Genomic DNA, 24,054 nt, shown 5'->3' on the forward strand with positions numbered 1-24,054 from the left:
AGCTGTTCTCAGCAAGTGCCTTAGTTAGGTAAATGGCCAAGAACGCTCCTTTGCGTGGTCATGAAGAAAATCGATGGAGAAAAAAATAGTTTAAAAGATTATCTGCATCCATTCGTAGGTGTCGTTTCCTGCACACAGCACGGGTTTCCTTTTTTTGTTGTACGTGTGTATGTATACATTTGTATGTGTGTGTGTGTGTTCGTGGATCGTAACGAACAACAGCGTCTTGCAGATAAGCGCTCAAACAGACCGTTGAAACGAAGGCAATGAAAAGCACAAGTGGAAAAATGCTACTTCTAGACTTGACAACCATGGAAAATGGCTTCAATAATTGAAATTGCAATATTGCCGTACCATATCACATGATTATGCATGCATTCCCCTGGGCAAGTTTGTCGTGAATGTATGTAGAATTGGATTGAAAATAGACGAGACACAAGAATTGATAGTAAAACATCATCAGATGCAAAAATGGGATCAAACAGCATCATCATTTAGATGGACCATATGTTAAACATCAACGAGCATTATTAAATTAAATGCTATTTTTTAAGGCCATTTCATTCGCTCATTGGTCTTACGTTCATATTTTGTCATTACAAGGCATAATACATTTATTCATCATTCATTCATACTTGATGCAAGCTTGATTGATAGCTGATTGTTGAAAATGGATAAAAATGCAAACATAAAAAATCTTAAATTCTTCTCATGAAATCAAGCACCAAAAATTAATAAACAAGCTTTTGAATGTCGAAATCAAATCTTCTGATTTGTTGACAACATTGAAGATTGCCGTTCCTGGAAATAATAAAAATGATATACTACTTTCAATTCTTCGACTACGAAACTAATTATGTAGTTTTAACGAGCCCCTCATATTGATGTTTCGGGTCTTCTTCTTCTTCTTATTATTATTCTTCTTCTTCTTCTTCTTCTCCTTGACTTGACGACCTCTAAGGTCATGCCGGCCATCAAAATGGCTTTCTAGAATGCCGATACTACGTAGTTGGTTAGTCAGTCCTCACTACCGCATGAAGACCGGCGCCGCTGTCGCCTACACCATCGGGCGGCACCCAGTTTCGGGTCTTAAATCATTTATATGTGCACTTTAACCAGAGCTCTTGTATGGTACATTTAAAGTATGTCTGGCTTCTTCTAGTTAAATTCAAGGAAAGACTTAAGTACTGTGATTTGCCACAATATTGATCACAATATTGACAGTAAATAAAATTACTATAAATATTATAAACAAAACAAATTGACAATCGACAAATGAAAACATTTACTACAATGTTTACCAATTGCTTCAGAACATTCAATTTTTTTAAAAATATTTTAACTTCTTGATTCATATTCTCACTTGTCTGGTTATCCCAACCTTTAACTTGGCTGTCTGATGTCATTCTCATGACTTGTCCAGCAGAGTGGAACTTGTCGAGTTTCATTCGTTGCAGTTTGGTGAGATCACCGAAAACCTCATAGAAGTCGTCATTATAGTGAATTCTCCAATGCTCCCAACAGAACTAATGCTATAAAATAATATGCTATCTAGACAAAGCATCATCCATCGCAGCAAGTGTTTTGAAAGCTGTAACACTATCGAGGGGAGTGACTGCCAACCGGTCGTAGTATCTATGCTGTTATCGGTGCTGACTTTTGGAGGTGAGGTTTCGGACGACTTTAGAGGTGCGATTACTTATCTGTATTCCAACCCTTTAAATAAATGTTTGATGGCAGCGATGGTGGAGGTGCTACCATCATTTTGGTTTTCTTCTTATTAATCTCATACCTGTGTTCCAGTGCCGCTAGCTCGAAAACAGCATCAAACGAATGATGTCTATGTCATCAACGAATAGCAGGATCTGGATTACCTAGTAGATAATATATCCTAATATTTTGTAGCATATCTGCTAAACTTCTCACTTCTTGGGCCACTTCTGGGTCTCCAATGTATCCTCTGTAGAAAAATATTAGAGAGAGGACAGGGAAACCCACCTTCCTAAGGCAGGTGCAAGCTAGTAACCCTGAAAATCTTGCATCTTCATTCACTTGACATGTGATACTGGTGATTATCGTTCTTTCAAGCACCATAAGCTTTTTATGGTTATTAATACGAAATACCAAACAGAGCAATGAAAAAAATCATGCACAAATAACGAGCAACAACCAAAGTAAGACTGAACAACAACTGAGCATTTTCCTCACATCTACAACCTTGTATACTCGGAGTAAGGCAAAGAATAATGAGGAAATACTTTTTTTAATAATGTAAATGTCTCTATGAGTCACATGATGTTGAAAATACGGTGACATGAATTCGCTGTACTGTTTATTGTAACAAGTTAATAATAGATAAATGAAAACAAAAATAATCAGTGCACAAATCTGTTCAAAAAATTATTTTAAATCAATACTATTGACTCGTCAATTAATCTAAACGAAGAAGAAATATCGAATAATTAAACCTTTAAAGATTCTTGCATAAAATTGTAAAGTAAAACCAAAACGTTTATCATTAAATAAGTACCTATTTGGATAGTAAAAATGAAATCGGATCAGCAAAACTGACAGGTGGTTTATTACCAAAATGCATTAGGTAATACGATTTTAAAATTAAAACTTTTTAAGTCACACCAGTTTTACTCCCGATGCGGAATAAAGTTGAACAAGATGTGATTACAATGTGAGTTTGCAGATACTTTTGAAATGTATAATTTGTTATTAGCTCCACAACTTATCACCACATTTGCCTATCTCGTTCCTGATCTACGCAGAAAGACATATGATTTTTTCATTTGTGTAAATGTTCTTTCTTTTTTCTAAAAAAACAGTCTACAAGTGCACCCGCTTGAAGCAAAGCACTTTCACTCCGCAAAAAAAAAGAGTTGGTGATGAAATTTTCATGATGCTTCAGTTTGCCATTTTTATTGCCCATGCCGCTTATGCTTCTCTTACCCCTAATCACCGCAAACGCCTCGCCATACTATGATCGCTCGAGGCCTGTCTCGTGGTCGTGAGAAAAGCACAAACGAAAAGATGAATAAAAATGTCGTCTACCTCTAGCTCTACTCGGTACCGGTAGGCACTGTCGTCGGATAGCAAATCTTCCAGTTGCAGTGTTTCCAGCCAGCATTTGCCTTTAATGGTTTCCCATTTCCTTTACCATATGCGAGAATTGTTACGTTACGTTACGAGAGTGTGCGGGAAAAACTTTACCCCTGAGAAAAAACGGGGGAAACACATTTCAGTTGAGGCAGTTCACTTTTCTCATCAGCTGCAAAGACTGGCTGTGGGTGTGTATGTGTTTGTGTGCCTTTGCCAAAGAAGAAAAAAAGTCCGGTAAAATATTGTAATGATTTTGTCGAGTTCAGTACGGACTTGTGCTCTTCATTCCCTGTGGGGGTGCCTAAGAAAAGCAAGTGCCACTTCCGAAATGGAGACGTTGTCGTCGTTGGCCGTTAAACGTGGACGATGTGCACGGGTGCGTTTGAAATGTGCCAGGGTGGGGCGTTTATACACGATATATGTATGAGAATGACCCGCCCCGTCCGTTCTGCCGTTTCACGACGGCCCGCTAAATGGGCCTGACGATGATGTGTGCGAATTAAAGCGGAAACAGCTGGGATTCGCGAACGGGCAAAGACATCGTGCCCGTTTGCTCTATTCCTTTGGGTGCTTTCGACAATTTCCTTTACCCGTGGAGCTTATTTTTCATTAGCCATTTGTCGACAATTTAATGCAACGAGTGTGTATGTGTTTTTCGCTCTTGTATGGTGCGCACGGCTGAAGTTACCGCCCGTTTTCCAGCACCCCGTTCGTGGTAGAAGCTTGGCAGCTTTTTTGTAAAGTCATGAAATTGACCTGAATTTTTGACGACGCTAGTGACCGACGTCTGGGTGTTCCCAGGAGCCGGAAAATGTTGCGCAAAGATGAGGATTTTCCATGCATTTGGGTTTGAAAAAATTTGTTTCCGTTCCCGGTGGAACAAATTGCTTCCACAAGGGGCTCACATGGCTTGGTCGCAATTTGTAAGCGAAATGATTTATTGTGCAGATTGTTCCTGGCGGTGCGTTTTCTGTTAATTTCTTTTTGTTAGTTATTAAACATCAATTTTAGCTTAACATGGCACGGTTCAAAAGTACAACTTAAGTTTAATGTTGCTTGATTTTTTGAAATGTAAGATCAGACACTTGTTTCACAATTTTTTATTGATCATCTATACGTTAAGCAAAAAAAATTAATGTACGTTCAACTCATCGCCCCCAATAAGAATAACTTTTATCTACCTGCATTAACATTTCGTAACAGGAATTTTATTATTCAATAGGAAAGAATTCATAGCTGAACATGATTATTGAGTTCTACATGATTGAAACACAGTTATACGTTCTATTCAACTCGGATTCGGATTATTCGGATTCCAAGAATTGTCATGCAGCTTGTAAACATCGGTTTTTGTTTATTTCAAAACATTTTTAAACTGCTTCGATAGATCCAATCATTAATTGAACATGGCGTGTCTTTGTTTGCATGTGTATTGAAGTTTTTATGCATTTCTATGTCATTGACATATTATATGTTTTAAGTATGACGGCTTGCACCGTATTGTTATGCTATTGTCATATGTTTGGGAATAAATATGAAGCAAAACAGTAATACCTGCCGAAAATTCAATTTTAATTGTATTGTCAAAACCATGTTTATTAAAAAAAGTGATGCAAACACAATAAACTCCCTCAGATCTAGTCAAGTATAATTCGCTACTCATGCACGCTCAGATGAACCAATTTTGCATTCGTTGGAGTAACAAGGAAAAAAAGATCCTCAAGGCCAATACATCTTCCAGCTGCATTTATATCGAGCTGACCCGGCACTGCACCTAAGGCTCTAGGATTGCAGGAAAGTGAGGGTGAAATTACGCAAAAGTAAACTCCATCCCGCACGACTGCACTTCAATCCGTCCGTAAGCCAAATGGTCGATAAAAGAAAGCACCAACTTACCGTTCGGTGCCATGAACGACAGACGACAGACGGCATCGCTCCGGTGCAGGAGACGGTGAAAAAATTATGATATTAATTTCCTGAACAAGTCCGGGCAGTGCACATTAAGCACGAACTCGGCACAGCAGGCTAAAATATTTTACCATTGAATTGAATAAAAGCTACCCTTGGACTCTCCGGTGATTGCCGGTGAGCATTTTACTCCGTTTCCTTTTCGCCTGTTCCGCACGATGAGCCACAAAGTCCGTAAAGTTGTCAGATTGAAGCTTTGGAAAATGGCACACACTTTACAACTGTGCACGCGTTGCGCCCGGTGGCAAAGATAGCTTACAACGACAAAAAAGCGCTGACTCCATCTTGGGTTGAGGAAATGGAAAATGATTCTGACCATCTTTCACCGGACGAGGAACGGCATCGCGTAAGTGCGATGGAAACTGTAAGAATTACTTTTGCAACCGATTTGAAGAATACGCTCCAGAGCAATGGATAAATTTTGTCCTCGAGTGGCTGGTTGAAGAATTTGCCGGATAAGTGGAACAATTTTTATTCTTGCTTTCGCTCGCATTGTTTTTCTTTCTAGCGCACTTTTCCTTTTTTCTGTTTGCGCTGTAAACCCATTTGCCAGTAGTGCTGAAGCGACGATGATGGCACCATTTATCATCCGCTAGTACGGGCTGCAATCACGTCATCAGTGCGTTGAAGCGAACAGTAGCACGGGACAGGACGTGGTCGGGGTCGTAGGCGATTGCTTGATGGTGGGAAACGTGCACAGCATTCGAGAGCGGATTTGTCTCATCAGTGACCATTAGTCGCGGATTTGATGGCGTGCGTGCTGAACGCCTAGAGTCGGGTAACGGGTTACTAACCATTCATGCCATACCATGCTTTGTATAATGGGTTATTGAAATATTTTCATTCATAAAGACATCAGACTCGCCGACGTTTATTTTTATCTGCCATCTACGTCATTAACGATAATTCATTATCTGACCTGGTAGAATTTTAGTGGGACACTAGTTAAGATAATCCATCTTTTCACATTGCTTTAGACTGTAGTAGTAATCTCTTAAATGAAGATCTGTTCATAATCTTTTCAAATGAAGAAACAGTACCAATGCGTAAACAAAGTACCATGCGTCTCCATCGCTATTATACACATTATGAATGAACGACCAGGCGTCTCCATATTCGGCAACGAGTTTGAATAAGCGTGAAAGTGAAGCATTGAATATATTTTAACTATTCCTTAAATATGATTGAGCCTTCTAATCGCCGCTTTACATTTGATGGCACTAAAGTAATTTCTTACCATGATGCGTAACTTTGTCGAACATGTAAAAACAATTGTCAAAAATTCCCTTATTTTTTCATATGCAAACATAAAAGTAATTGATTGACGAACGTACCTGTGGGCACACGGATCCAAATGTATCTGCCAGCTTGGTTCCTTTCCACGGTGGAAGTTTCTTTGGTGGTTCAAAACGCAAACTTCCTATCGGTGGTGTAGCGTACGGCACTGCTTTAAAAACCTGCATGTAACAAACGAGAACAAACAACAAAAAAAGACACACACGTTTTCACATTCCCGCCAGGTAAACCACTTTCGCAACGCGCACAATGATCGAACGCGGAACGTGCAACAAATTCAATTTACCTCCACTGGCTCGAGGTGCTTCGAGTTGAGCTCGAGGATAACACCCCGGATGGCGCCCGACTTTGTATCGACAATACGCGAACTGTAGCGTGGCCCTGCCCGGGCAGGAACGATGACAAAGCTGCAGGCACAGAGCACCCAAAGCCAGATCGTGGCACGGATTGGGACGAGTTTCGTTTGCAGCACGAACCCCGAACAGGACGTGACACGGCTGCTCACCTCCGGTTCCGGTGTGTGTTGCTGCTGCTGCTGTTGCTGCTGACGGTCGTGGCGGTAGGATCGCTTTGGCCCATCGTGGGCCTGCATTGTACAGTGCGGTTAACGAATGGGGGAACATTACCGGTTCCCCGCATGAGGATCGGCCATTCTACGCACACGAATGACACGGTATGGCGTGGGCCCGGTAATGGTGGTGAGATCCTGCCGCGTACCACATACCCGACCCAACTCAGCAGCCCGGTAACTTCCAATGCGAATTGACAGATTCAATTCACGGTTGCAATTAATATTCCTGACTCGGCTACAAATTCAATTCCAACGCACCACACGCTGCATAATAGCACTGAATTATCTGTGCACGATCTTCACCTCGTCACTTTCGACTGAAGGGAAGAGTTCACATGTTTTGCATAATTTTGCACAATGCTTCACTCGATCTGTTGTTCACTTCACTTTAACACCTCACGAAATATGCAAAAATAAATCATACATAATTTTCGAAAATACTGTCTTCAAGATGATATAAGATTCACCGACAACTGCAAAGAAAAAAAAATAAGAAAAATGTATTAGACGTGTTTCCTTGTTTACCATGAGGCAATTTTTAATATTCGTAGAGTGAGGCGATGCATTGGCCCATTTGGTACGCGATATGATATCAAACTAAGGGAAGAAACAGTAAAGTTAAGTCAGTAATGGCATAACAACGGTTACGAAGCAAACATTGATACAAAAGAGTAGAAAAAAAAACCTATGAGATATGACTCTTAACTCTAGAACTTCCGCGAATATGCGCGTGCAACTCTACCACGACCAGTCAAAATGGCTGGTGGTTACCAAATTTATGATTTTGTATGATTTGATCAACATTTTCATATTTCTTTTAATTTGTAAAATTATCTTAATACAAATTTGATGAGTTGTTTCTTATACCAGCATTGGAAAACCATCAATCAGAACAAGTCAATAGTGTATCCTGTTGTTTTGCAACCTCGAAAATTCAAACCATTTACAGGAAAATGATCGAAGCATCAGCCTTGTTATTTGTTCAAATAACAAATAACACAAATATTCTTGAAAAAACTAACTTATTCGCTTAACTTTAAGAGGTCAAGGGGAGTTAAATTGACTGAAAGATGAGGAGTGAAAACAAGCACAGAAATTGGCTGGGGAGAAGGAAAATGAAATAGGTCTAATCAGACTCCCATGCATTTATTTATTTTATTAAGTATGACGGCTCTACGCCGTATTGTCGACACCGCTTGTGTTGACTGCGTTATAAACCCCGGTTTAATTATTCTGGATTTAAGATTTGGGATCAGGCAGAACTACCGGACGAATGGAAACTGGGTGTCATACACCCGGTATACAAAAAGGGCGATAGGATGGACTGTTCTAACTTCCGGGCCATCACAGTCCTGAATGCTGCCTATAAGATCCTGCACCGAATACTCTTCTGCAGACTGGAGCCCCTTGCTAACGATTTCATCGAAAGCTACCAAGCTAGATTTGTTGGAGGTAAATCGACCACCGATCAAATCTTTACTCTACGGCAGATCCTCCAAAAATGCCGGGAGCACCAGATCCATATGCATCACCTGTTCATTGACTTCAAGGCGGCCTACGATACCATAGATCGGACCGAACTATGGAACACCATGCAGCAGTACAGATTCCCTGGGAAGCTGAGACGGCTGCTAAAGGCCACTATGGACGGAGTGCAGTGCAAGGTGAGAGTTTTGAGCATGCTGTCCGAATCGTTTGAATCTCACCGGGGTCTGAGGCAAGGAGACGGACTCTCCTGTTTGTTGTTCAACATTGCTCTGGAAGGTGACATGCGAAGCGCGGGCTTCGACACCCGGGGCACGCTGTGCTCCTTCGGGTCAGCGACCCAGAGGAGCACAGCGAGCTCGTTGACTGGATCAAGTGGAGTCTAATCTGTCGGAGATCGGATGCAGCCGTGGATGGAGGACTGCAGCCCTAGATCGAGTTTCCTGGAAACTGATTGGAGACTTGGTCATGTCGGCACGACGTGCTCAATCCTGAGCAGGCCAAGAAGAAAAAGAAGAAGATTTCTAAGTAATCAGGAATTTGCTCCTGAGTAATTTGGAGTGCACTGCGGAATCAATTACCGATAGCTGTTTTACTTGAGCTGTTTTACTTACACATCGACAGGGATTTCATTTCGATCTTGAATCCGAAGTAAAATCTGCTGCCTGCAATTGATTCCGCAGTGCACTGCGGATGACTCCGGAGCAATTACTCTGAAGTAACTCCGGAGATATGCCGGTTTTTACACGTCGGAGTTGGAGTGGCTTCATTAATCCACTCCGGTGTTCCCATCACTAGTTAAGGTAGAATTGCATATGATGTCATTATCAATACTAGAAAAGATTTTTAACTTTAAAATTCATAGAAATGAATAAACTCATGTCATGCATAAATTTCGGCAGAATTCTTTACCTTTAAAAAATTAATCCACTTGAAAAGCTTGATGCCAGTCAAAATGCCTGTTCCGGTAGTTCTAGTGTTAGTAGTCGAAGTCAAGTACAATTAAGTACATAAGCATTGCTCCTCAGACAATCCCTAGAATGGTTATTTCCATCCTGCCGTGGTAATCTGATGATGGTAGTGTAGTGACAACAACAGAATCAGGTACCTCATCCGAATTTTCCATCCTATCCGAATTGTCTCCTCACATGTAGTCCTGAGCATGCAATCGTCGAAGCAGCCAAAAATCGATTTCTTCTTGCTTGTAAAACCTTTTAGTGCTATAAAAATTCTACTTATTTTCAACCATGCTTAGTGAACCGTTTTTCATAAATAAAAATAAATTTCAAATCTTTCATCTTCCTTGAATCAACCAAGTAGAAAAACTCGTTGCGATGAAACATATCATTGATCCCGCATCGTGAGCAAATATTATAAAAAGAAAGAGTTGATATTATAAAAGAGTATAAAAAGAAAGAGTTGGGAAAGATAAAATATTCCCAACAACGGTGTTTAGAACTACCAAGCTCGTTCACGTAACCACGCTCATCCACATTTCCTACTGTGTTTTGCGAATCAACTAGATTGTGGAAGTCATTCGAAAACTTACCAAACTCACACCCCATGCACCGGAACACCACATGAAGAAGCAATGAAAGGCAGGACAGAGGAACAGGTTTAATTCAAAGTCATTTAAACTTCTGTGTAAGCCTTTAAATAGCTCCCGAAATGCAGCACTGTGCCCCACTGGCAAGACAAGAGTGGATTGCATCGCGAGCACAAATTGGTGTTTCTAAGAGAACCGTTGTCCTTAGTCTTCATTCCAACATTCACCCCTTCTCACGTGCAAACAGCCCAGCTTCCCGAACTGTCGAAGTCGATGAAAAGTTCCGGGATGCACCTAGCCGCGCACATCGATGAAGCTTCACCCTTTCATTTAGGGTGGCAACGTTTTCCTTCCGCTCAGCTTCTTTCTTGACCTGAGCGTCTTCCGCTTACGCAGCTGAAAATACGCGAACCAGCCAATGTGGCACCTTCGACGGACGGCATATTTGGCCGTGATTTGCATCGGTACAAATTAAATTAATTTGTTAGCAAAACTTTGCACCCAAATGTGCTGCAAAAGTGCACCGTCAGCCAGTCGAGCCAGCACAAACAAAACCGACGAACGTGCAAAAGTTGCTCCAACGAAGGTTTCAGCTAGAGTTCGCGCGCCCTGCCAGTGGAGGGTGTGAAAGTCATGCAGTACCGTTTCGCTGTTTTCGCTACTCGACCTCAATTTTTGCCAAACGGTCTTGTTCCGTTTTTAAGTCGAGTGTTATTTTGAGGGTTAGTGGAGTGAGTGAATGAAGACCGCTTACATTAGTGAGGTTGCGACCCGTGAGTCGTTGCAAAATGGAATTACCTACTATTTGGAGACCTTTCGCAGACATACTTACAGCCAAGCAAGGCAGTTGCATCACCAGTTGGTCCCACTTCGGTCGTGAGAAATCTTTTGCCTCCTAAACACACGTTCCTTAGCTGCTGTCTTACAGACGACTGTTTGCTTGTGTTGACGATGTATTCAGCGGTGACTCGTTTGCTAATTCCATGATTAGAAAACCCATCCCAAACCACTCCCGTCTACAGTGCGACTCGATCTTTAGACGCATTGGGAAAAAAAACTTTTACATTCGATTCGGGTGAGTGCATGCTTTGGAAGGAAAGAGGAAAGAAATTTGGGGGAGTTATTCAGACGGTGCAATACCCATTAGAAGATTAAATACATTACCCGACAACTAAGCTACTGCACGAGCTCTCTGCTACGGCACACTTACTCCAACAAGTGCATAACACCCGTCAAGGCTCACCCGCTTTCTAGTCAGTCTGTGAGCCTGGTGTATGCGTTTCCAAAATGGGTTGATTAGAAAAGTTTAACTTTGAAAAAAAGTTTGCACTACACGTGAACTCGATCCCCTCGGCTGTGGCAAGTTTTACCACAGCTCAAAACTTTGCCCTTGCTTCCCTATGCGTGCGAGTGCCAGAGAGGAAATTGGAAACCAAAGTGCATGTGTTTCGTTTTGGTCGAATGTTGCCGGTTGTTCTTCAATAGTTGTTCGTTAAGAAGTTTAATAGATTTTGCTCCATCCAAGCAACGGGCATCGTTATAGAGCCTTGGCGGAAGCCAACAAGGTGTAAGGTAGTTGTAATTAATTCCTCCGGTTGCTTCGTAAAGGGTGAACAAGCTGTTCGGATGACTTAAGAGATTACACCACACCGAACAAACCGAACGATCCGATGCTTCCTTGGGGTGGCATAATGGCTGATGGAACTATACTCCACTCGACAAAAACCGCAAGCTCCCTGTACTCGATGGACAAAGATTGTGCTGCTGCGATGGATCCGGGAAAATCCGGGAAGCTTTCCCTTATCCGGTAGCAGATTAAGATTGTAAGCAAAGATGTTTAACACTTTGCGGAGCATTTAAACGATCCAAGCGGTACATTATCATTTAGGAGGCTTCTATTTCTCGCAACATCCAACCCCACATCAAGGCTTTGCGGTAATTGTCCTCTCTAGATGAATTTTATGTCCGCTCAATTGCTTATAAGGTTATGCTTATTTAAACCCACAAACGATGTGCAATGTTTCGGAAGCTCGTTATCTATCACGGACCATCGATTTGGCAAGCCAGGCACACGTGATCGATTTATCTTCAAAGCTTTATGAATTTTTATACCTTTCTTTCCGAATTCGCAAGAACGCGTGTAAGCTCGCTTCACATGTTGAAAGCTAAACAACAAGTCGTTAACAAACGTTCGCCACCGTTTGGGGAGCGTCCTTTCCGACCAGAAAGCGTATGTTACGCTTTCTAATCACGATCGCTTCATAAAATGTTTACTACGAATCGACCGACCGTCCGGGGTACTTGGATTCTTTCGTGCGCCGTATCCATTGCTATCGTAAATCGATCGGTTAACCGGTACCGAAAGGCAAACCAATTCCAGGCAGCATTTGGCCATCCACTGCCATCCTCATGGGCCAATGAATTTTCGCTTTATGAATAATGATTTTTCAATCCAATAAATCTTCCTTCTCCCAGCTTCGGGACACTTCGGGGCCAGCGGCTCGGCAAGTAAGTAAACCTCATCGCTGTAAACATCGAGCCGCCGCGGTAGTTTTCGTTCGCGTAGGGCTTCCACGATTCGCGGAAGGTTCAAAAGCACCGTTTTCAAAGCCAACCTTCTAACGGATGTTCATCTATTTGTGTTTTTTTTTTTGTATGTGTCGATTTCGGGAGTAAACGGTGCGGAGAAGGTGGTTTGCTTCCACCTTCAGCCATTGCCATTACTGGCAGATCTTTCGATCCTTTCACGTTTCATTGTGCTGTAATCCAATTCGGCCCATGTAGGAAAGTGATTCCATGCAGTGCCATCGCTCCCACTTCGTGGAAACTCACTGGATTGTATGGAAGTACCGTACCAACGAACGAAAAAATAAAGTAAAATCCCAACAACACAAACAAACATCCACCGTCGCCTCAGCTCGCAGCCATAAAACACGATCAACCGTGAACTCTTGCACCCGTGCTGCTAGGCCGGCTTCGTTATTTTGTTTTGCGGAGGCTTTCCCTCCGTCACCATCCCGTCAATAAGCATTGCACTGTATTCAAGCGTTCCTAAGGTTTCGGTCCAAAAACCGGAAACCGGAAGCCGGCGACGTCCAACCGGGCACAAATAGAGCGTATAAACTGGGCAAGAAATCCTTTTAGCCTCATTACGGCCGGATGTTTTGCTTCATTACGGCATCGGCCCAAAGTATTTTTGCGCCGTCGGATGGAAGAGGGACAGACAGAGAATGAAAGTGAGACAGAGAACATAGCGATGCGCCTTTTTTGTTTCCTGCTTTATTATATTGCTTGCACTTCATCTGTGTGATTCACACACGTTCCCGTCCTGGCCAGGTTATTCTCTAGCGCTTGCGACGCACTCACCTGTGTGCCGGCGGCAAACGACTGATTCACTTTACCTGCGGTACCTCCGTTGCACACATAATGTTTGTAAATAGTACCTAAAGTAGGCCGTATTGAATTAAATTTGATTGAAGCTATTTCAGGAAAGCCTTCTACAACCAGAACTTTGATGAGCCAATTAGTCTAGATAGAGAAGTATTGCCAGGTACAAAACACCAGTTCAATCATTTTGGTCAACTGTTTAGAAGGTCAGGTAAGGAAGAACCAAGATTAGTTTTTTTCAAATTCAAATAATTGTTTTGATGATTTACATGATAATTTATTTCAATTTCTAAAAACATATTTATACCAACAAAAGCTATTATACACCTGAACACAATTATTAACGGATGTCCTTAACTTTTCTCCTTTCCTAATTCATGGAAAATAGCTAAAGGTGGGCCGCCCAGCTGGTGGTGGTGTAGGCAACAGCGGCGTCAGTCTTCAAACGGCAGGACCGGGGTTCAAATCCCATCCGGACCGTCCCCCCGTAGTGAGGATTGACTAACCAACTACGTGGTATCGGCAGTCTAGAAAGCCATTTCGATGGCCGGCATGACCTTAGACGTCGTTAAGCCAATAAGAAGAAGAAGCTAAAGGTATTGTCATACCCAAACTAGATAAATACCACATCCTCCCGCAACCTATCAGTCTACTGAGCTGTCTCGGGAAAATATTCGAAAAACTTATTGAATGGCGTCTTGCTCTGCATACAAACAACAATAACACAATTATCAAAAGTCAATTTGGTTTTCGCCCATCGTTTCCCACCACTAATCGACTTTATAGACATACAAAGATATCCTACAAATCAAATTTAATCTAAAATCAGCAGGTTTGGTCCTATTTGACATAGAAAAAACTTTGACTCTATTTGACACAACGGCTTAATCTATAAGTTTAAATTAAATTTCCGTGAGTGCTTAATTAAAAATAAATTTTCGCTTATTTCCAATCGGGAAAACAAAACCCATGTAGCAGCTCTTCATATAGTTCCTACTCTCCCCTCTAGCTGAGGTCCCACAAGGTAGTGTACTATCCCCACTGCTCTTAAACATCGCTCTCACTCACTCACTAATGTTGGCCTGCTTTTTAAAAGAGTACGTCGTCGTGACATGGCCTGGTCAACAATAGATCTCCAGGAAACTCGATCCCTGACTGGAGCTTCCCATCCATTGTAAGCAACCGATCTCCGACAGGTCACCCTTCACCTGATCCAGCCAACGAACTCGCTGTGCTCCCCGACGCCTCGTGCCGATCTGGGGGTCGCTGACGAATACCTTCTTGGCGAGCCATGATTCCGGCATCCTCAAAACATACCCCGGCCAACGTATCCTGCAGGTCTTTGCCACCGTCAGGATGTCCGGTTCTCCGTATAGCTCAGCAGGCTCGTGATTCATCCTTCTCCTCCACACTCCATGCTCGAACACACCGCCAAAGATGGTCCGGAGGATGCGACGCTCAATCACGCCAAGAGAATTTGCATCCTCCACACGGATGGTCTAAGACTTGGCCATGTGGCCATCAGTGGGGATGGTCCGCACGGATTACCATATAGGACCACAGAGCGAATCAGTGTGCGATACATCTCACATTTAGTGCGGTCTCGAAGTCTTCTGAATCTCAACAGACGGTGAAGGCCGTAGTAGGCATGATTCCCTGAACAATCCTGAACAGCAGACGGTGAAGGCCGTAGTAGGCATGATTCCCTCTCGGGCTCTATCAGAGCCTCCGGCAAGCAGGAATTTCGTCTTCGTCGCATTGATCTTTAATCCAATTCTTGCTGCCTCACATGTCAGTCGGGTGTACGCCTCACACACCTTCGCTGTCGTCTTGCCAACGATGTCCATGTCATTCGCGAAGCCAAGAAATTGAAGAGACCGATAGAGATGACCTCAGACCCATGTGAGATTCGAACGATTCCGACAGCATGTTCGATACTCCCACTCTGCACTGCACCCCATTTATAGTGGCCTTTAACAAGCGGATCAGCTTTCCAGGAAAGTGGTGCCGCTGCATTATGTTCCATTTAGCTCTTAAACATCTACACGTCGGATATTCCAATAATGAGGAATTGGAAACAATATCTCTACTCTCTCTCTTCAGGTCTTAAAAAGTATTCAAAATATTGTGAAAGATGGAATCTCAAACAGACTGCGACAAATCCGAGACCTTATTCTTCCCCAGATTCACTAGCCATCGCATGTAAGCTTGTGAATTTTAAATATAGACAAAAATGAAATCCCCTGGAGTAATTCAAATATGTACTTAGGTCTCACTCTTGAGGAAAATCTGCATCCAATCTGCATCCTTATTAGAAAAACTAAATTAGATTTCAATAATAAGTGGAGTACTTACGCGTCTCCAATTTGATCAATCTGACGTATTGACAAACTAAACCTGCAAAGATCGCAAAACTAATGTTTAAAGACTTTGCTTAAAGTTCCTCGTTGATGCAAAACATGTACTCTTCACTCAACATGTAATATAGATATGATAGACAAAACGTTAGAAAAACAAAAATCGGCATACAATGACAAGTGCTCATTCCGCACGTGGAAAACCCTGAGAGAACTGCACTTTGAAACTGTTTGTCAATAGTTTGTATCATTTCAGGTTTTATTTCAGAGATAGTAGCCAAGGTTGGATTTGCTTTGATGTGGTTTTTCAAATAATGCAAAATTATTAAGTATGTATTCATAATTATTTGTTTCTCCTTTAAACATTTGTATGAGTGACACTCGCGTCCTACTCATGTATTGTACACGAGACTTACTTTAGTGAAGTTTCCTTTTGACTTTTATGTGGCATCATTCATTTATAGCCTCAATCACCAATTTAAATAGCGTTAATTTCTCGATGAAGATGAAGGTCAGGTCATAATTAACGAAAAAGAACTTGGTAGAAATCCAACTTCCTTTTGTCATTTTCTTTCTATATATTTTTTTTTCGTTTTGCCTTGCCTTTTTAAGCTTTCTAGACAGTCTTGTTCTTGGCTTAACGACCTCGAAGGTCATGCCGGCCAGCGAAATTGCTTACTAGACTGCCGATACCACGTAGTTGGTTAGTCAATCCTCACTACGAGGGGACGGTCAGGATGGGATTTGAATCCCGGTCCTGCCGTTTGCAGACTGACGCCGCTGTTGCCTACACCACCGGGTCTAGCAATCTAGCAATAGACTGTCTAGCAATAGGGGCTATTGCTAGACAGTCTATTGCTAGATTTACCTGATATACTCTTTTTCTTTTGATCTAAGATGTCGTTGTATGTCTAATATATAAAGGTCAGGTCGTCTTGATGATCTTGAACAGGAAAATAAATCACCAAATTAATTGCTTTTTATTTATTATTTTTACAAAAAAAAGCTTGAGTGACAGCTTGAGAAAAACAAAATTTAATTATTCATAAATATCCTACAATGTTCTAGGATTTTCAAAACGTGGGGTTTTTCGTACATTATCTTTGATTTAAATGGTACAAAAATGGTTCTTTTTGTGTTTATTTAAAACACTCTTAATTTTTCGAGTATGCGAGTAGTGTTGTTAAAATCATTAGGCCGGATTATTTATGTTCATGCCTAATTTTTGATGTCTTATGAGTCTTATTGGTACCATATAGTTGGATAGAGTTCGGATGAAATTGAATTCTCTAGCTTGCCATATGAAGATCTGCGCTACTGTCGTCCACCCAACTAGAAAGCTTCTGAATTAAATAAATTCACTTGATGGGAAATATAAAAAAAAAATTTTGATATTTTCGATTCTAATTGATAGCAAGCAAGCTGATTCTAAAAAGCGAAAATTTCCTCTTACGTAGTTCCTTTTTGCTGTAGATGTGCAACCCAAGTAGATATTTTATTACGAGCCTGAAATCATTTCATTTCCTTCATACTCGGTAAGCTCTACCAAGGCACACGGAAATGATCTGATTTGGATACGAATGAATATCTGATATCGATTTGCCACAGTATGCACCCAGCCAGACAGTGCTATTTCTACCGGCACCCATCCCACACCACCTTGAGCGAAGGTGATTTATAGCGGATCATCAAAATGTGCTTCACATCAACTTTATCGCCACATAACTCTCATATGGCTCTTCTTAACGACTTCACCCTGGATGGTGAAGCTTTTGGAAGGAGTATTGTGCGGTTATAAAGTTCGACACACCCTCGTTATCGTTTTGATTCGCAAACTTAACCCATTTACTCCAAAACGAGTGTAGAGGAAAAAAAACCAATGTTTTTCGGCACAATATACAGTAGCGAATCGTTTTGCACCAACACAGTACGGGCGGTGATGCTCTTACTATTAACCAATATAAACGCTTTTATTGCTGCCGTACACTACACGTACTATACGTGAGGTGAAAGTGCCCATTAGCCGACACCAACTACAAGAAGCGCTGCGAGATACTTACCACCAAACACTATTCGCTTAAAGTACCTCTTCGGAATGAAGCTCACAACGCAGCAGCTGAACGAGAGTTTTGTACTTGCAGGTTGGTGAATACGTATGTACACTGCACTCTAGGGATTTGTAAACGGAATAAAAACATATCATCAGAATAGTACATTTCTTGATCGTGAACGGTCCAAGGTAAATAGAAATGTGCTCATACAAAGAAAAGTCTTTTGTTTTCTCTCTTCTTATTCTGTACAATATACTCGCGAACAATATAGCAGAAAATAGGCCCATTCTATTCAATGCTGCTATTCATCTCATATAGAACATGTTTTTTTAAAGCTTCCTACCAGCAAAAAACCTAACTCATGGCCTCTCATACGACGGGTTACGTTACGTGCAATAACATGACCCGCCTTCAATCAAACGACGCAGATCTATTCCTGTTCCAGACAGAACAGCCCCCTGAATACTCGTCCTGAATTTTCTTTGCCAGAACAAAAGAATCCTCAGCCTTCATTTGGCGAAGAATCAAACAAACAAAAAAGAAACGAAGCATGCTTTTTCTGGAACCGACACGATAAGGCTTTACCCAGCTAAACCGGAAAATAAACTGAACTTCGGTGCAGCAAGAAACTCTCACCTGGACACGGCACAAAAGAACGAGACTAAAAACAGAAATTCGTTTCATATCACGGACGCACACACAGACACACAAAACTACCACAAGAAGATCCGGCAACGAAAACAGTAAAAAGCATATCCATCATGGAAGCAACACGGTCAGCCGCCAGCTCTTTATTGCTGCCTTTTTCAGCACGCGTTTGATTAGCAAGCAATTTAACGATAAAGAGCTCGAGTGTGCTGGAGAGCTCGAGCGAAGATCTGCTGAACGTACGCGTCCACAAACGCTGCACCGCTGGCGTGGATCAATTTCCCAGCTTAAAGAAATCCGAGACCGTCCGGTGACCAAGCAATAAGAACGACCACTACGATGACGATGAGGCAATGATGATTTCGTTACGTGTTCTACCAGCCCGTCGAAATGATTCGTTGGTTCTGTTAAGTTTTTTCTCTGTGTGCTCTTCATCGGATTGGAAGGTTTGTTCTTTGTGTTTTTTTTTTACTTTCAACTCCGAGATTAAACGACTTGGTACTGTTAAGACTATGAAAGACGCAAACGAGATGGGCAAACTCAATCCGTCCAGGTAAAGCTTAGCTTCGCTCCCGTACAAATAAAAACCATGTCCAATGGGCAAATAAATGTCAAAAGGTAATCCTTCTCTCACTTTTAAACCGTACCCCACCGTGCACTGCAGTTGGATGTAGATTTAAGGACGCTTTTTATTTTTGCTTTAAGAAACGGATGTGATCCAACGTAGAAAAAAAACTACTTATCTCAAATAACTCCCCTTCGACCTTTTGCGCCACGAATTGTAAATATTTATAGAAATAGCTCTCAAACGACGAGTAGAACAAAATGCTTCAGCAAGAAAGCAAGAAACGATCTGTCATCCGCAGTTCGATGTCCCGCAAACATGGTTGTGACCCTGCCATCAGCAAAAGCCACTAACTGAATAGCACTCGAATCAGCGCCGAGAAAATACAACGCCTCCATCGTCAACTTATGAATAATTGATGTTACACTTTGAAGAGGTCCGAATATTCCACATTGCATGCGCCGCTGGGATGTCCTATCAGATATGAGCATGCGAGAAAAAAAAGCACCACCTCCGCAGCAACTCAACAGACAGGCAGTACGAGATATAGCGCCGAAACACAAATTCGGCTTCAAAATATGCACTACCGTTGCTACCACAAAACTTATGCAACCGACCACCGCTGGAGCGATTTGGACCGCCGTGAGGTTTTTATTTATGCCTTTTTGCCACAAGGCTCCACACGGATGGACGCACGGGAAACACGATGAACCTTTTTTTCCCGAAAGCACAACCAGAAAAAGAATTCTTGTGTCCTTTCGCGCGCGCTTGGGATGGACATTTATGCAAACTAAGCCTCAAATCCTATTATTTAACAGTCCCCAAAAATTGAATCAAACTTTTTTTTGTTTGCTGTTCCTTTTCCTTCTGCTGTTTGGGATGCTCCATGTTTCGCGTCACCAATTCGCTCCTCAGCTTGGGTGACCGTTTTCTTTCCGTTTCCCCCCGCGAACCATGGCGGTTTTCGTTTTCTCACCGCACCGGACACCGCACTCGTCGATGGGCATTTTGCATCGCAACGCAAGGGCAACAAACCTTCGGGTCGTAATATTTCAACGTGACGGATCCCTAACGGAAGTTCTGCGTCCCGGCATCAACGTCACTTTCCCGTGCCGTCCCGGTGAGTATTAGGGTCAAGGAAAAAAACTTTTTCACTCGCACTATCTATACCCCAGGCTGGGTGGCACCATCCATCCATCTTGCGCACTACTTCAAGCAGATTTCTCACACGGGAGTTGAGATACTGCGCTTCGGTATCGTTGTTTGTTGCGTCCCACTTGTTCTCTTCGGCGGAGGCTAGCCGGACAATCACTGTAGATAACTTTTTGACAGTTTCATGTCCCACACAATGAGAGTACGGTTTTGATATTTGTTGAAAAAGTTTATATTTGGTACCGAAGAACCATGCCAGGTATGTGTATCATATGCAGAAATCTGGGTACATTAGATATTGGGTTTTTTTCTTGCGTTTACACTTCTAACCAAAGTTAAAGACAACCATAAATAAGATCAAAATTTTTGCTGATGTAGGCTCTTTTGCTCGAGTCGTTTTCTGTCACACCAGTGAATGAAAGAGATTTTCAGATTGAATTCCCTGTTTGAATTTAAAAAATGATTTCATTCATCAGTATAAATTGACTTTACATTAACAAGATTACAGCTGATGGATGACTCTCTAAGATAAATTAAAAAGCATCTTCAAGCTATTTGAACTTTTCGATCATTAAGAAGTCATCAAGAACACGCCATACCAGCGTTCCCGACAATCGTTTTCTGGTGGCTTCCGGATCATTCCAAAATCAGCGGAAACGAAAAAACCGTCTTTCCTCTGGAAAGCCGTCTGGAGAAGATCGTCTGGCTAACAGAGGTCGGCTTCGTTTAACAGAAGCACACAACAATTCCAGTCCTCCACTCTGCAGCTTTTTCTGCGTTGACATCACTGTCCGCCATTCGACATACTCACCGATTGCCATAGATACACGACAAACCAAGACACCTGTCAACTATACACCGATTACGCGATAATTCTATCACCAGACAAACTGCATCAGAACCGCCTTATAAGATTCTTATGTATCAAATATTGATACATGGAAATTTAAGCAATAGTTTTAACTTTTTACTAGCCATAATGCCACTAGTTACGAATAATAGATAAGCTACATCTGAGATTGTTTTGAAAAAGTATTAACCCCTTTTTATGTACACACTCAAAGACTCTAAACAAACGAACAATAAAAAATGAAGTTAGTATACCAAACAAGACTGATAGTAAATGCCGCTTTGTTTCCCACCATCATTATCCAATTCTTTTTCCTTCTTTATTTACAAGTAACGTAAGCCATCTTCCTACATTTTGGAAGATCCTTAATCAATGCTTTTACTTATTCTTCTGCTTTTTCTATTTTTTGTTGTTGTCAATAACGACCTTCTAGGTCACGTCGGCCATCGAATGGCTTAATAGACTTGATGATGCCACGTAGTTCGATAGTCAGTCCTCATTACGGGGAAACGGTCTGGATGGGATTTGACCTTCAGTTCTACCGTGTAAAGATAGGCACTGGGCTGCCCCTTGATCTTTCCATCTGCACAAGTAAGCTAAATCATCTCTATATATTTAGGGAGGTCCACAGTCAGAGCATTTGCCTATTCTATATTGTCTGATTTATAAGAACTTCTCCAAGAATTCTCGCATTCGTTTAAGTCTCGCTATTTGAAGGCAGTGCGAAGAAATAAGTAGCATGATGGAACTTGCAGCTCATACAGTTTCGTGTAATGATCCTCGCCCAAAAATCCTAAATCCTCGTCTAAAAGGCCAAACGGCCTCGCAGTCCAAGGGACATTTTTCAAGGGTCGTTGTACTCGAGTTCTCATCCGAGGGATGAGAACTCTCTCACCTATCAGTAGCATTTTCTACAAAAGCAACATCTGTCATATAAAAACGTGTCACCAGGTGGACTTGTGAGCTCATAGAATCGGTGGGATAGGAAGCAAATGTGCTGTCAAGTGACTGACAGCATTTGAGGTCGAAAAGGCCGTTGGAGACTTGGGCAACGATCGGGTAATCGATAGCTGCGACTGGGATTCAGGCTGCGGACTTAGACAGTCGTTTTTAATTAATGTAGAAAATAGAGTGTTAGGTTTTACCCAAAGTCTAAGTGTGCCGTTTTACTAAAGTGTGTCATGTACGTCCCGTTCCTAAACACAACAGGATATATTCGCCTAAAAGATTCTACTGCCATAGGGGCACTAATTTTATATAAATATTTTGAGATTTTGACGTTATTGTTCTTCCACTCTAGCACAACCAGTGAATCAATGTCAAACTCTAAACCAACAAAAGTAATATGCTGAATAACTATGGTTTTACACTAAGCTCGCATGTTGAAATGAAATTCTAATCAAGTGATATGACTCAAGAGATTGAGTGCTAAGTCACAATGCTAAGGAATAACTTTTTGGATTAAATAATTTTTTATCTTTATTTTCTATAAGTAATCGTATTGTTTCTCACATTTGTCAACCAGCGCGTTCTTCGAACAATTCCAACTGTCGAATATGCTGGCTGACCATAACAGAAAATGTTTGTCCACATGAATGGAAGCAGGTTTTCGTTTTGTTTGTTTCATAAAAAAAGTATTTTTGACGGAACTAAAAACATTTCCAACTCACCCACAAAAGCCTGTTCACACACGGAACGTAAATAAACACAAGAGTTTGGATTATTTATCCTGCACGGTTGTTGTGGTGCACCAACCGGACAGTCCATGTGTCAAAAACTGTTCAATGTGGAAATTGAGGCATCACGCCCAATAATCCTATGCCTCGATTAAATCAGTTCAGTGTATTTTCCAAGGCAGAGAAAAGCACCGACGATAACAGCAAAAAAAAAAGAAACACGAAAAAGGAAAGCACACATTTACACGCTCGACCCGTTCCAAATTAAAGTCAAAATCACTTCCGATTCGAACAGTTTCACTCGGCAATGCATCGATGCGTGACGTAGATTATTCGCAGCGGGCTGCAAACATTTAAATTTATGCTTTGTTTACACAATTTTCCCGCAAACATGCTTCCATTTCCAGCCACTGTTTTCCACCGCCGCCACCGAATGCCATCTCAAAGCTCGTAACAAAGCCCAACCGGTCGTGCATGTGTGTGTGTGTGAGGAGGCAGACTATAAAAACGGTCGTTTTTCTACCGCATCAGAAGCGTTTTTCGGTTTCCGGGGCCCGATATATTCATTGTTCGCTGAATGAAACAATGGAAACCATGCGAAAGCCATCAGAAGAAAAGTGATGCAGCATGTGCGTGGGCAACCGGATGCGGTGGATACAAATTACTCGAACCAATATGACGGACAATAAATTCTGTCCGTGGTAACGCTCTCGTCAAACGTCATACCTTTGAGCCAGGAACCGTTTTTTTCCGTAATCCTTTTCATGTTCATGATATTTGAATAGATATATATTAAAATATCTTTCTTTCTCGGAAGCACAGCTGCAAAATCTCACAATATAAGGTCAACTGGACCGATGATTGCTCGATGGCGTACCGGAACAGTGCACACAGGGCGAGTGTTTACAGTTGAATTTGTTGATCATTATACTCAGCTTCTGCTCACATTCACCAGCCAACAACGTTTTGATGAACTCGTCCATACCTTGTTGCTCCAAATCATCGCACGTTTCTCGGCGAAATCGGCCACTCGTGTAATGTTCGACACACGAATCTGAACGATCTGAAGCGATTTTTTGTTGTTGTTTCGCTTTCATACTCACATCCCATCCGACTGCTTTATTTAAACTTTTATTATGAATCCCTTCTGGTTTGTTTTCGTTGTTTACTTCCCGGGTTATGGAATATTTGTGGATCGCGTTTTTTTTTTTGTGTGTATCGCCTCCATCTTATCCACTTAATTCCGAAGCGACCCATTGAAGCAGAAGTTTAATTTTCTGTTTCATTTAAAATCCAATGAAAATGTTGCTCGAACTCGTGTACCGGCAACGGTGTGGAACGGGTGACGTAGGTATTTATACGTCTTCCCAGCATTCACATGTAGGCGCAATAAT

The 24,054-nt window shown here is 41.7% G+C and overlaps 2 protein-coding genes across 2 annotated transcripts in view; both read right to left on the reverse strand.

Annotated features, from left to right (window-relative positions):
- The window catches only part of LOC126568787 (neuroligin-4, X-linked-like), a 74,742-nt gene extending 67,646 nt beyond the window's left edge, over window positions 1-7,096 (reverse strand). Inside the window, exons 1-2 of the mRNA XM_050225415.1 lie at window positions 6,659-7,096; window positions 6,411-6,533 (exon numbers count right to left, since the gene is read on the reverse strand). Coding sequence (XP_050081372.1) covers window positions 6,411-6,533; window positions 6,659-6,964 — 429 coding nt within the window. The 5' untranslated portion in view covers window positions 6,965-7,096. The remainder of the gene's footprint in view (window positions 1-6,410; window positions 6,534-6,658) is intronic.
- The window catches only part of LOC126556462 (splicing factor 3B subunit 5), a 334,510-nt gene that overhangs the window by 234,359 nt on the left and 76,097 nt on the right, over window positions 1-24,054 (reverse strand). The gene's annotated exons all lie outside the window — the stretch shown is intronic.

Source organism: Anopheles maculipalpis, chromosome 2RL, assembly GCF_943734695.1.
Source record: "Anopheles maculipalpis chromosome 2RL, idAnoMacuDA_375_x, whole genome shotgun sequence".
Taxonomy (NCBI): domain Eukaryota; kingdom Metazoa; phylum Arthropoda; class Insecta; order Diptera; family Culicidae; genus Anopheles; species Anopheles maculipalpis.